The sequence below is a fragment of the Chenopodium quinoa genome, unplaced genomic scaffold (genome assembly GCF_001683475.1).
Source record: "Chenopodium quinoa cultivar QQ74 unplaced genomic scaffold, ASM168347v1, whole genome shotgun sequence".
Lineage (NCBI taxonomy): Eukaryota > Viridiplantae > Streptophyta > Magnoliopsida > Caryophyllales > Amaranthaceae > Chenopodium > Chenopodium quinoa.
The window spans coordinates 3,783,406-3,798,526 of NW_018742309.1; the positions used below are offsets into that span (position 1 = coordinate 3,783,406).

A 15,121-nucleotide genomic window follows, 5' to 3' on the forward strand; every position below is an offset into this window, starting at 1 on the left:
TGTACTTACAAGAACTTGTTGGGATTAGTGTGTTAATCAAGAAAAAAGTGTTGAGTAATGATGTGGGGGTGAGTTTAATGGCTAATGGAACGAAGAAAAAGCATGACAAGTACTGGGAAAATGTTGATAATGTGAATCTTTTGTTGTATATTACTGTCATTCTTGATCCTAGGAGAAAAATGGGATATATTAAATGGACAATTAATCAAAAATATGATTCTGAAAAATCTAAGTACTTGTGTGCAAAAGTGATGCAAACTCTAAATGACATGTATGAACTTTATGTTTCTGAAAACCCTCCAAATAAGTCCATTTCCCTTAAAACTTCTGATTTTTCGGAGGAAATAGAAGACATGGACTCTGATGTAGATGTTGTGGAATTAGAGTTTGAAAGGATGTGGGTTCAAGTGTTGGAGTACAAGGGAAAAATGAGTTGGCGAAGTATTTAAAAGATGATAGAGAAGTTAATCCTGCCGGAAAAAGCTTTGATTGTTTAGGGTGGTGGAAAAAATATGGTGAGAGGTACCCAACAGTAGCACTCATGGCTAGAGATGTACTTGCCATTCTCGTGTCAACAGTCGCCTCGGAATCAGCTTTTAGCACCGATGGTCGAGTGCTTGATTCATTCCGTAGCTCACTATCAACTAAGATGGTTGAAGCCTTGATTTGTGCACAAGATTGGTTAAGTACACCTTAAGGTCCTCTTATAGTTGAAGAGAGACTTGAAGATATGGAAAACTTTGAATCAGGTAACATTTAAATATATTGTCTTTTTTTATCGATCTTATTATTTTCCTCTTAATTATTCCTTAAATTTTTTCTTTCTTTTTTTTTTTTTAAGAAATGTTACCTCCCGGTGAGGAACAATCCCTCTTTGTTGATGATGATTAGAGGCAGCAACAAGCATGAAGGATAGAAGAATGATGATGATTGAAGTCAAGAAACGTTTTCTATATTCAATTCTAATTTGCTACTTTATTCATGGACTGATTGTTTAATTATAGATTGTAATAGACAATTGTTAGATTTTATTTGGTTGAGGGACTTTGTTTTTTAATGTATTGTATGACTGTAGCTTTTTTAAATTATTAGGTTGTAGGATTGTATGATTTGTAATTTTGTATCAGGCTATATTTTTTTTTATTTTTTTTTTAAAAAAATTATGGACTTATTTTAGTTATCATCATACATTGTTAAATTATTATTAATTTTATTGGGTAAGTGTTTCTATTTTTATAAAAAGAAAGGAAGTAAAAACAAAAAAACTACTAAAAAGTAAAAATAGATTGAAAGCAGGTTTTAAAAGACCAAAAAAAAAAAAAACAGCTTATTGGTTCGGTTCGGATATTTGGTTCGGGTACCCGTATTTTCGGGTATCTGAATTTACGGGTACCCGTTCCTTATCGGATCGGTTTCGGTTATTGGTTTTGTCCTTATTGGTTATCAGGTACCCAAACCGATAACGTTATCGGTACGGGTACCCGTCCCATGTTCTCCCTTAATTAAAATTATTCAAAGTAATTATCCGATTATGTGAATTAACGCAATAATAATAGCTCAAAACGATTAATGAAGCTCCCACTAAATTCCACATTCAACTTATTTAAAAATTAATCCAATTAAAATTAATTAAGCCGGTTAACCCAAAATTTTGCCAAATAATTTTTGCAAGTGCCGAAAAAACTAAGGCCTAGCCTTGTTTTAATTAATACACAAAATTGCAAAAAACGATGCCAAGTGCCTAGCCCCGAGCCAAAAGGCCTAAGGGGGGTGGCTAGGCACCAAGCATGGTTCGCAAGGTCGGCCTCATACACGTGGTCTACGCACCAAGGCTGCCTTGGCGCGCGCCACTGCTAGCCACAGCAGCGCCAAGCCTTGCGGCATGGTGCGAGTGCTCACCCCCATCCCAACAGCACTTGCTAGGTGCTCCCGTGGGCGTCCTAGCAGCTTCCGCTGCTGGCTGAGTGGCGCCTAGTCACCCGCCTAGCCTGCTAGCTCTCCCTGCACACACTCACGCTCACATCCACATGCATACTCCCTCGCACACACTCGCACATGCCTTGGCTCGGCAGCAACATGTAGGTTGCGGCAAGCAGCCCTGCTAGCCGAGCCTAGGTGCTCGAACCATCGGCTTCGATTTTGCGATTGTTGTGCTTCTGGATTTTATTCCGATTATTTTGTGTGATATTAAAATTATTTCTAAATTGATTTTAGAACCAATATTGAGCAATATTAAAAATAAATTAAGTCCAACTTAAATAAATTCAATTTTAGTGCACAAACCAAAATTAATTCAATAACCATTCTTTAAATTATTTTTTGGCTCAACTTGATGCAACAAAATTGAGGGCTATTCTCACAATTAGTTTAACTAACATAAATTAACAATGAGATTTGACAAAAAAAGGTTGGAAAAATAAATAATCATCCAATGAAAAATTTATCTAACACTTATTATGTACATTTAAATATTGTAATCTTCCAATATGAAGAACAATAAAATTTCAAGCACTAGTATGAACAATATAAGATTTTAATCAACTTATAAATGATTAAAACCAAAAATTAGTTCATTATGGATTTTAGCAGGTTAAGATCTAACCAAATAAACAATTAAAGATTGAATCTTTAACTTTTTAGGGGCTTCAAAAACACATATTCACCATAAACATTCACACTCCAAGCAATTAATTTGCAAAAATGTGAAATTGCAAGTTTATGTGAAAATAAGAGCTAACCAAATTAACCACCAATTATGATTTCATAAACATGCTAGTAAGGGTTAAAATTGCAGAAGATTAATGGTATAATCAAACACATAATTTAACAATTGCATACCATAATTAATCAAGGTTTAAAGATTTAAAATTTTTTGTCAAAACGAAAAACTACTTTCTGGGTGGATTTTAGCTTTTGAAAGGTCATTTTTAAACACTTTGTAGGTAAAGAATGATATAAAACGTCGATTCCACCCAATATTCACTAATTTTTTAGTCAAAATCGAAGTTTATAGGCCAAAAATAGCATAAATACGATTTTAATCCAATTAAAAACGATTTCAACACTTGTTTGAAGGACACCATTCCTTTCAAGACTATTCTTGGATGCATCACTATGTACATCATAGATTCCACTATCATCAAGCAATGTTAACACTGGCGCTGTAATCAACTTTTGCTTCAAGAGTTGAAACGCTTCCTCACACTTCACATCCCACTCGAACTTCTTGTCCTTCTTCATTAGAGAGGTCATAGGCTTAGCATTCTTTGAAAAGTCCTTCACAAAACGCCTATAATACCCTGCTAAACCTAAGAAACTCCTAATGTCAGACACCGTCTTTGCGTAGGCCATCCTTTCGCTGCTTTAATCTTTGCGGGATCTACATCTACCCTATCCTTGGACACAAAGTGACCCAGAATGCTACCTTCTCTAACCAAAACTCACACTTGGAAAACTTCGTATAGAGCTTGTTCTCCCTTAAAGTTTGTAGAACTGCCCTCAAATGTTCAACATGTTTCTCTTTATTCTTCGAATACACCAGTATATCATCTATGAACACTACGACAAGCTTATCCATAAATGGATGGAACACCCTATTCATCAGGTCCATAAAGATTGCTGGAGCATTCGTCAATCCAAATGGCATTACTGTGAACTCATAATGTCCATACCTTGTTCTAAATGCAGTTTTGGGAATATCTTCGTCTGCGATCCTTAACTGGTGGTATCCAGAACTTAAATCGATCTTGGAAAACACAGATGCGCCCCTCAATTGGTCAAATAGGTCATCAATCCTTGGTAATGGGTACTTGTTCTTTATGGTGACCTTATTTAACTCCCTATAGTCAATACATAATCTCATACTTCCATCCTTTTTTCTTAACAAACAACACCGGAGCTCCCCAAGGCGATGCACTTGGTCTAATATACCCCTTTTTTAGTAATTCCTGCAGCTGCTCCTTCAACTCACTCATTTCTACAGGTGTCATTTGATTTGGTGCCTTGGAAATTGGTGCTGTCTTGGGGACCAACTCGTTTGTGAAATCAATTGCCCTTTTAGGTGGCATCCCTATAATCTCTTTTGGGAACACATCCAGAAACTCATTCACCACTTCTATGTTCTTAGGCTTAGCCGTCTCTTCGTGTTCCATGTTTCTTACTCTACAAAAATATACTGGATGTCTCTTCTTAATATACTTAGCCAACTTCATCATAGAGATGATCCTTGGGCACTTTGTTTCACCATGTTTCCAATGTGTTACCAAGTCACCCTCAGCCGTACTTAACTGAACTGTCTGTGATCGACAACAAATCTCTGTACTATACTTGCTCAACCAATCCATTCCCAAAATGATATCGAAGTCGCTTAACCCAAATTCATTGAGGTTAGACAAAAAAACCTTCCCTTTGATCTCTAATGGCACATCCTTAAGGGTTTTGATACATTGTACTACCCCTCCCGTAGGAATGACTATATGTACATCTATGACATCTACGGTTTTCAAGTAGTGTGATAGTTTCGAAACAATGGCCTTTGAAATGAAGGAAAAAGTTGCCCCATAATCAAACAAAACTTTAACAGGAATAGAGTTGATAGGAAAAGTACTAGTAATAACATCCTTCGTAGTGTCAACTTCATGCCTACTTATCACATTTAATTTTCCTGGAGTTCCACTCTTCACCTGATCATTCCCATTATTGTTGCCTTTCACCCATTTTGTTGTGCCCTTTTGTTCCCTTCATAATTGTTGCTTCCCTGAAAGTTCCTTTGAGCCCCTCCTTGATTATTTCCCTACTTGTTTCGGTTAGAATCTTTAGAGAAGCACTCATATTCCCTATGTCCTAACTTGTTGCAAACACGACAAGTGACTAGGTTACCCTCGCAGTCTCTTCCAGGGTGATTATTTCTGCACCTCTTACAGAAATAACACCTTCCTTCCTTATTATTTCCCTAATTAAAGTTCTTAGGCCCTCCAATGAAGTTTCGTCCACTCTAACGATTGTTATTGTGGAAGTTATTATTGGTGTTGAAGTTGTTGTTGTTGTTGTTGTTGTTGTGGTGATATTTCTACTTCTTGAAGTTGTTCTGGTTACCTTGAGGGTTTCTAGAGTTCTGTCCCATCTTCTTTCTCTTTTCCTTTCCTTCCACCTCAGCTAATTCCTTCTTTTTCTTCAACTCCAAAGCATAAAGGTGTGCATACCTCCCACAAACTTCATCCAAGGTTTCGAACACTGGTCCACACAACTTTAGCTGAAGATCAGTGGTCAATCCAATCTCAAACTTCCTAGCTTTCCCCTTTCCTGTAGCAACAGACTCTTTGGCAAACCTTGACAGCTCAATAAACTTGGTGTAATACTCAATGACTGACATATCTCCCATTGTTAGGTTAGAAAATTCCTCAGCTTTTTGTTTCTATAGGAAATTGGGGTAAAACTTGTCCCTAACTTTCTCTTGAAACATAGTCCAATTAAAACCAGGTAGTGTCTTAATGGGAACCTTATTCTGTTGCCACAAAAGGTCAGCTTCACCCCTGAGGTAATAGGTAGCACAACCCACTTTTGAATTTTCTGGGCACTTTACTGCCCCAAACAGTTTCTCAAACTCTCTTAACCAGTTTTCTAACACAGTTGGGTCTGGCTCGTGTTGATAGGTTGGTGGCTTGCTTTGCACCACCTTCTTGAAAAATTCCCCCTGAGCGTCCCCATTGTTGGTCGAGTTTCTTGCTAACTGCTGGGCGACCACTGTCAATTGCCTTACAACCTCGCTTAGCTCACTTCCTTCATTCTTGTTTCCACTTCCTCCTGCCATCTTTCTTCTCCTACATTAAAATAAGGGGTCTTTATTAATTATGGTCATGGTTAGCTCTCAAGTTAGACACCCATCCAACTAACTTATACTATTCATATACACATATTTAATTTAAGCTAAGAAATTGAGGTTGCAAAATTACAACTCCCAAATTTTGCAGCTTGATCAACTAAATTCTGATTATTGCTAACCAACCATACATTTAATAAAGCATCACAATAATAAATAAAATTAATTCCCATGATTCCCTAGAGTTTGGAAATGAATTATTGGAATATTTGAGTAAGATATGGCTCATTAGAGCAGTGATGTGAAATGAATGATTTAGAGATAAAATAAATTATTTGGTATTAAAATGAATATAAATTTTATTGCCGAGAAATTAAGAAAATGGCTGGAAAATAAAAATGAAATGAGTTCGAATAACCTACGCAACTCAATAGGTTTATTGACTCACTGTGGCCATGCTACTTATTACTTTATTGGAAATGAAATAATTATAATTGTGGAAATGAAACTAAGAATCCTAAAAAAAATGAAACTACAAAAATCTAGTCCTTTCGAACATTGTCCTTCTTGTCCTTTGATTGTTTGTAGCTTCTGGGATCGAATTCAGGGTCATCTTCCTCCTCCATTGGTTTAGGTGTCTCTAGATTTTGGTTTACTTGAATAAACTCTTCATCTTTCTCATCATTAAATGAAATGTCAATAATGATTGGAGTTGGGGGTGGATTTGGATTCGAGATTTCCATAATGGAATTATCAACAACATCGTTACTCTCATCCATTAGCTCTCCTTCCTCCTGCCCTCCATTAGCTCTTGTTTGATTACCTTGTGGTGGGGAAGAATTTCCTGATTGATTACTAGTGGAAGGGGAATCATTCCCTACTGGGTTATCATAGTAGTAATTTGGATACAGAATATGTAAGCGCTCGCAGTGATACTTCTCTACTCGAACGAAATAAGAAATCAAGTATTTGTAATCAGGGTACCACTGTCCATAATAGTCTTTGTATTTGGTGTAATTGGAGATGTCCCTGGGTAAGTAGAAATCAGCAAATTTTGCTTTGACAGCAAGATATGAGGGTTCATTTGGAAGATAGTGAATTATCATAGCTGAAACACGATCTTGTCTCCTAGGACATCGCTCATGTGTGAACAATAGAAACGAATTTTCTTGACATAGTCAAATGGATGTTCATAATATTTCTTAATTAGGCTACCAATTTGTGAGTGTTTGCTAAGAAAGATCGGCATCCTATAAAGGAAAAGACTTAGAAAAGAATTCTCTTCCCAAAGAATGTAAACTAAAATAATACAGTTCCTGCATGCATTTAGGTTCAATGTTTAATCAAATAATCTTACTTATTTCTAATCACATAATTACATGCTTCTAATCATTCAATTCACATGATCAAACATCACAACTTAAATAATAATGCATACAAGAACATGATTATTTCTAACTTATATGCCCTAAATTATTTCCTACCCAAGTTCACAAACATGCTTTTAAACATTTTAACACATAATTCATACCTTAATCCTTCACTTTCCAGCAAAACGAACAAACTAAAAAAAAAAAAATTTAACCAACTCTTTTAAAAAAAAAATTCATAAAAAAATTCCAAAAAGGCCAAAATTTTCGGCCAACATAAAAAAAAAAAAAAAAAAAAAAAAAAAAAAAATCGGACACCCCTTTTTTATATAAAAAAATCGGACCTATTTAAAAAAAGTAAAATACTTTTGGTCCTCTTTAAAAATACTAAAATAACTCACTTTGTGAAATACTCATTAATTAAACACTTGGCCAAGTTTAAAACAAAATACTTTAAAACACGTTTTTAGCTTTAGTGGTAATAAAAATCTCAACCAAAGCTCCCAGATACCATTTTGTAACTCCCTAGAAATACCTTTCCCTTAGAATACCTACTTTGCTCTTTTTAAAATACAAAATAGGTAAATCTAAGACATTACTGCCACCGTGATAATAGCTAAGGCAATTATCAAAGACACACAACGGAAGACTCACTTTAAAAACCATTCAAAACTAGTCAACTCAAAAGTCAAACCAAACGAAAGTAAAGTCAAATAAAGTCATCCTACAACTTGAAACCATTGTAGGCCCTTTTCAAAACCCAAACGATTAATAAAACCTTTGCGTTTGTCTCACAAGAAAATATATAATAAGCAAAGCAAATAAAACACATCATATTCTTATAGAAACTAAACAGGATTCGCTCTTCACTCATGCCCATCATGAATATGCTTCATCAGCTAAAAAACTTCTCTTTACTTTGTCCCCACTACTCGCCATTAGATATGAGTTGTCGTAGAGCCAAGATAAAGACAAGTCCAAACAAACATATAAAACACAATCAGCAAAGCTGAGTACATAAATAAGCGTAAACAGTACACCCTAACATGCTTTCATCTTATCAACATACAACATACCTTGTTTCACCTGTTTACAAGCATACAACATACAACATACAACACACTAACAAATAAATAAATAAATAAATTTCTTATTTCATTTGAATACTCATCGAACGGGTTTCCCCCTAACTTGTCCCAACAAAGGGGTACTAACATGGGAGCTAACCGTGCCAGTATAAAACAACCACTCGTAAGTGGCGGATGTTGGGTTTCGTAGCGTCCAACGCTACGCGGAAGAGAAACCCGCCCAAGACCCGCCCCAATAATTAAAGCAATAAAGAATGCATAAACATAATTAAACAATAACTAAGAAAAGGAATAAAGAAGTAATACCCTTGAAGCGTGCTTCGCTCGCAAATCGAGCTCTTACTTCGAAGCTTAAAGCCTCACAAGCGTGACGGCCTCCAACGGCTCGTACCCACGACCCGACCGATTGATCTACGCCTCGAGGGTTAGTCGAGACTTGACCAAGTATAAACTAGAGTTTTACGAATTTAAAGATTTTCTCAATAATAGAGATGCCTTTTTGAGTTCCACTCAAGTTGTATTCCCAAATGCCCAATAATGGGGTATTTATAGGGAATGGCAACTTGTATCCCCATTTCATGATCAATGTGGGATAGTTGCATTTTTCACTAATTTATTTAATTCCAAAATAAATTATAAAACAATGCAATTACAAATCAACAAGTGGCATGAGGAGAGGAGAGGTTAGGTGAGGACCATGACCATGGGGGGACCATTGCCTTGCTCCCCAAGGCATGCTCCAAGCATTGGTCCCCACCTCTCACAAACCGGCACCAAGCAAAGGGAAAGAGCTGGCTGCCAGCCTTGCTGGCAAGCATGCACTGCCAGCATGCACTGCCAGCACGCATCAGCCCCCAGCCAGCGCATGCGTGCTGCTAGCGAGCCACGCATGCTGCTGTGCTGGGCGAGGCCCCTCGCTCCTGATAATTGCTTCCTGGCGCTGCTCCTAGCTCGCTGTGCTTGGTGCTGCCATGTGAAGTCACGCACACAAGCACGCAGCTATGCGAAGGGTATGCACACATACGCATACATGCACGGCTAGCACAGCGTGCTGCTTCTGCTTGGTGCTGCCATGCGAAGGCACGCACGCAAGCTAGCACGCATGCTGCTGCCATGCGAGGCACGCACACACACGCAAGCGCGCATGGTGCTGCGATGGTGCTGTCATGTGAGGCACGCACACACGCAAGCACCTAGTGCTAGCGATGGTGCTGCCATATGTGCCTAGTGCTAGCGACGGTGCGCCTAGCACACATGGTGCGTCTAGGCTTGTGCCTAGCAATGCGCAGTGCATGCTAGCTCGAGCTAGCCTAGCGTCCACATGGTAGGCCAATGCGATGCTACGGCTACGCTCGAACTTGTTGCTTGTTGATTTTGTGACGCTCAATCTCGACACCCTAGGCTCGATATCCGACGTCTGTGTTCGTAATCTTCTAGTGACTCATCAAATCCTTCGGATTGATTCGTCTGTTCGAATCGGCAGTTCGTTTGGGTTCGACCCGAAGGGTTCAGTCAAGACAAAGCTGTAATATTAATTGTTCACTAATATTATAGATCGGAAGCGGCCTGCACCCAGGCATTCCGATCACTTGATCTCACTGAAGAATTAGCTTCCTGATAATTTTGAACCCTCTGTCAGAATAATACACTTGTTGGAAGGACACCATTCCTTTCAATATCCTACTTGTCCTTCCGAACAGGTGTGCGTACAGTGTATAGCCCATTTCCTATGTCGCTTAATGTCTCTTCATGAACTATAAGGTAAGAATCTTCGTCATCCTTATTACGTCCAGAAGTGTTTCTCGATCTCCGAGTTCGACTGTCAATAAGCAGATGACTTCTAAAATCCATCTGAGCACGGCCATGCATTTTCACAGTCTCGCTCTTCGAGCGGCCTTGTAAACAACAAAGACATATTCCCTATTGTTAATAAGGGGACATTCCCAGTCTTGTACTGCAAGCCTCTCTTACTAAGAGGACCTAATCTCCCGAGTGTTCCCGTTATAATCCCCAGTCACGGCGGACGTTTGACAACATCAAAGAGACTAGTACTCAAACAAGAGAACTTCCCAATACTCATGGTTGAGGAAACAAGTTTCGATAGCTATAATGAGAAATGTACTTATGACGTTTTTAAATCTCTTAAAGTACTCTCATAGGTCGATCCGGTGGATTTCCAAACTAGCACCTGTGCAAATGATTTATGACTACTATGTCCTTGCAGCACAAGAAACGGTGCTGTAAATCATACTACACACTAATCTCCAGTGGTCATTAATCGTCCATCAGTTAAATGACCTCGATTAGGGATAATTTTCGATTTAAATATTCAATGTTCACTTAACAGGTGTTTCTTTATCCAAGACATGGTCTTGATACCCTGTTTTGAATATTCTCAAAAATCGAATGGACTCATTATTTAATTCTAAACCACAATTAAATAACAATGGAGTGAATATTAATTTTGCATGAAAAATTAATTACTCCATAAATGAATGGTTTCTACATAGTGTTTTACATTAAGACATCTAGTTTAATTAAAACACATGTACAGGGAATTCAAAGCCAATCTCCAACGTGCTTAATTCCCATTGCCTCGACGTGCTTGTTGTGCTTCACTTGAGGCAGAGGTTTAGTCAAAGGATCGGCCACATTGTCATCCGTACCGATCTTACAAATTCTGATTTCACCATCTGATTTCCATTCCCTTATCATGTGAAATCGCCTTTGGACATGTTTGACCTTCTGGTGCTCTCTTGGCTCTCTGGCCTGAGCAATAGCTCCATTGTTGTCACAATAGAGATCTATTGGACCCTTGATGGAGGGTACAACACCAAGTTCACCGACGAACTTACGAATCCGAACTGCCTCAATACCTGCTTCCGAAGCTGCCAAGTATTCGGCTTTAGTTGTAGAATCTGCAGTGGTGCTTTGCTTGGCACTCTTCCAACTAAACGCTCCTCCATTTAGGAAAAATATATACCCTGACTGTGACTTGAAGTCATCTCTGTCAGTTTGGAAGCTAGCGTCGGTGTAACCTTCAACAACCAAATCTTTATGGCCACCATAGACCAGGAATTTATCCTTGTTCCTTTTCAGGTACTTTAGGATATTCTTGGTCGCAGTCCAATGCGCCTCACCTGGGTCTGATTGGTATCGCCTCGTAGCACTTAAGGCATACGATACATCAGGCCTAGTACATATCATGGCATACATGATCGATCCAATAAGCGAAGCATATGGAATCTGATTCATTCTCTATCGCTCAACAGGTGTCTGTGGACACTGTTTCTTGCTAAGAGTTACACCATGGAACATGGGTAAGTGCCCTCTCTTGGCATTTTCCATGCTGAACTGTGCCAGTACTTTATCAATGTAAGTACTCTAGCTCAATCCAATAATCCTTTTAGATCTATTCCTATAGATCTTGATGCCCTATGTACTGTGCCTCTCCTAAGTCCTTCATTGAAAAGCACTTTCCCAGCCAGCCCTTTACGGACTATAATAATTTCGTGTTATTTCCAATGAGCAATATGTCATCGACATATAGGACTAGGAATGCGATGTCACTCCCACTGACCTTCTTGTAAACACAAGACTCATCTGGATTCTTGATAAAACCAAACTTACTGATGGCTTCATCAAATTGCGGATTCCAACTTCTACTTGCCTGCTTCAGTCCATAAATGGACTTCTTAAGCTTGCATACCTTTCCAGCGTTGCTAGGATCAACAAAACCTTCCGGCTGTGTCATATACACAGTTTCTTCCAAAATCCCATTAAGGAAGGCGGTTTTAACGTCCATTTGCCATATTTCGTAATCGTAATATGCAGCAATCGCTAGGATGATCCGAACGGACTTAAGCATTACGACTAGCGAAAAAGTTTCATCACAATCAATCCCGTGGATTTTCCTGTAACCTTTTGCCGCCAGTCTCGCTTTGTATACTGATACATTTCCATCTTTGTCTGTTTTCAATTTGAAAATCCATTTGCAACCGATGGGTGTGTAACCTTCGGGTAAATTTACCAAGTCCCAGACTTGATTTTCAGACATGGAGTCCATCTCGGATTTCATGGCCTCTTGCCATTTAGCAGAGTCGGGGCTTGTCATAGCTTGTTTGTATGTTGCTGGCTCATCTCCATCCATGACTAGGATGTCCTGATCTTCGGTTAAGACAATACCAAGGTATCTGTCTGGTTGAGATCTTGGCCGTTGCGACCTACGAAGGGTAATAGGTTGAGCATTTACATTGTCTGTTTGATTCTGACCAATCTTATCAACTGCTTCTAAAGCATTTTGATTGTCAGTTTTATCAGGTTGACATTGTTGCTCGTCCTCTCGAACTTCGTCTAGTTCGATTTTCCTCCCACTTGTCATTTTGGAAAGGTGTTCCTTCTCCAAAAAGACACCATCATGAGCAACAAACACTTTGTTCTCGGATTTATTATAGAAGTAATACCCCTTGGTTTCTTTAGGGTAGCCCACAAAGAAACACTTGTCCGATTTTGGGTGAAGTTTGTCAGAAATTAATCTCTTGACATATGCTTCGCAACCCCAAATCTTAAGAAAAGACAACCTTGGAGGTTTCTTAGTCCATAATTCATATGAAGTCTTTTCGACAACTTTTGACGGAGCACGGTTCAGTGTTAGTGCCGCAGTTAGTAATGCGTGTCCCCAGAAAGAGATAGGAAGTTCACTAAGACCCATCAATGATCGAACCATGTCTAACAAGGTTCGATTTCTGCTTTCGGATACTCCGTTCCATTGAGGAGTTCCAGGAGGTGTCAGCTCTGAAAGAATAACATTTTCTTTCAAGTGATCGTCGAATTCATGGTTCAAATATTCGCCACCTCGATCCGATCGAAGTGCTTTTATCTTCTTGCCAAGTTGATTCTCAACTTCACTCTGAAATTCTTTGAATTTCTTAAAGGATTCAGATTTATTCGACATAAGGTAGACATAGCCATATCTACTATAGTCGTCGGTGAAGGTAATGAAATATCGATAACCTTGCCTTGCGGGTTGCTTGGGGGTATTTTATGTCCTTCGGGAGAGTTACAATTTCCTAGCAGACTTCCTTCTTACGCCTGTACCTGCACCTAGCAGACTTCCTTCTTACGCCTGTACCTGCACAAGTAACGGAGACTCCGGATGGGGGTGGGAGTTCCGCCTCCGAAGATTAAGTTAGTATCTTTTCGAAGTGGAATAAGAACAATAAAAGCTTCTCGGTTCGAGAGCGTTTCAGTAGGTTTGAGCTTTGTTTGTTTTTGTGTGGTTGCAATTAATGTATGTGTGTCATAAATGAGGTCTACCCTTACTATTTATAGTAAGGGAGAACTGTACCTCAATTAGGGTATAAGGGACACGTGTCTGCAAAGGGATTGGGCCTTTGCAGACCGTTGAAAGATTGACACGTGTCAAGCCTTTATTGGGCCACGTGTCTTAGGGTATTTTCACCCTAAACATCTGCCCCTCACAGGTGAGATGTGGCAAACTCACGTGTCATCTGTGACAGACGTAGGGTGCATGGGGTAAGTGACGGTTCGTCTGCTTCCCCCCTTTTTTTTTCTTTGAATTTCAAATTTTCGTGCAGAAGGTGACTGTTCGCCTTCTGCCTCTTTCTATAAGTAGGGTGGCTACCTCTTTCCTCCGCACTTTTTATTTTCAAAAATTTCCTGAGAAGCTCTGATACCGGCTGCTTCTTTCAAGACTTTCGAGCATCCGGTTTTCGCAAGAACTTGACATCTGCCTTCCGGCTGAGTGCGGATTTAGTAAGGTACCGTCTGCTTTCTCCCTCTTTGCCCCTAGATTAAGGACCTCACTCGGCATTTTGCCGCCTGGGTATATTTTGTCCAAAATTTCTGAATTACCCCTACCTCATCCGGGATTTCCCGTGAGGTTTTTGAAATATTTCCCTAGTTGTAAAATGCCCTCATCCGTCATTTTGCCGCATGGGGCTGGCTTGGGACAAGTCCAAAAATCCCCCTCATCCGGCGTTTTGCCGTCTGGGATGTTTAATATACTCCCATCCGGCATTGTGCCGCATGGGACCCCTTTGAGCCAACTTTGTTTTTATTCAGACTAGTTATAAGTAACCCCATCCGGCCTTTAGCCGTATGGGGGTGGTTTGATCAACCTTTGCTTTCAAACATCTTTCAAATTGCCCCCATCCGACATTTAACCGTATGGGGGTAGTTTGAGCAGCCTTGGCTTTTTCTCAAACATCATTCAAATTGCCCCCATCCGGCATTTAACCGTATGGGGGTCGTATGAGCAGCCCTGGCTTTTTCTCAAACATACAAATAGCCCCCATCCGGCTTTTAACCGTATGGGGGTCGTTTGAGCAGCCTTGGCTCAAAACTGTTTCAAATTGCCCCCATCCGGCTTTTAACCGTATGGGGGTCGTTTGAGCAGCCTTGGCTTTTTCTCAAACGTTGTTTAAATTGCCCCCATCCGGCGTCTAACCGTATGGGGGTTGTTTGAGCAGCCTTTAGCTTTTTCTCAAACATACAAATAGCCCCCATCCGGCTTTTAACCGTATGGGGGTCGTTTGAGCAGCCTTGGCTCAAAACTGTTTCAAATTGCCCCCATCCGGCTTTTAACCGTATGGGGGTCGTTTGAGCAGCCTTGGCTTTTTCTCAAACGTTGTTTGAAATTGCCCCCATCCGGCTTTCAACCGTATGGGGGTCGCTTGAGCAATTTCCAGCCCATCTCTGCTAACCCTCATCCGGGACTTCACCGCTTGGGGGGCTTTTAAATGAGCTTCCAATTAAACATGTCTGATCTATTTTTCTTCATCAGCTTCAAACACATTCGGAGATTTCCGCCTGTGTAGGTTTCA

At 39.6% G+C, this 15,121-nt stretch overlaps 1 protein-coding gene across 1 annotated transcript; it reads right to left on the reverse strand.

Annotated features, from left to right (window-relative positions):
• Nucleotides 1–2,994: 2,994 nt before the first annotated feature.
• On the reverse strand, nt 2,995–3,351 carry LOC110687105 (uncharacterized mitochondrial protein AtMg00860-like). The gene has a single exon (XM_021863729.1). The coding sequence runs from the start codon at nt 3,349–3,351 to the stop codon at nt 2,995–2,997; it is 357 nt and encodes a 118-aa protein (XP_021719421.1).
• Nucleotides 3,352–15,121: the final 11,770 nt, after the last annotated feature.

Bases quoted from the DNA above. Each gene is read 5' to 3' on its own strand.
- LOC110687105 (XM_021863729.1), bottom strand. From the start codon at position 3,351: ATGGCCTACGCAAAGACGGTGTCTGACATTAGGAGTTTCTTAGGTTTA.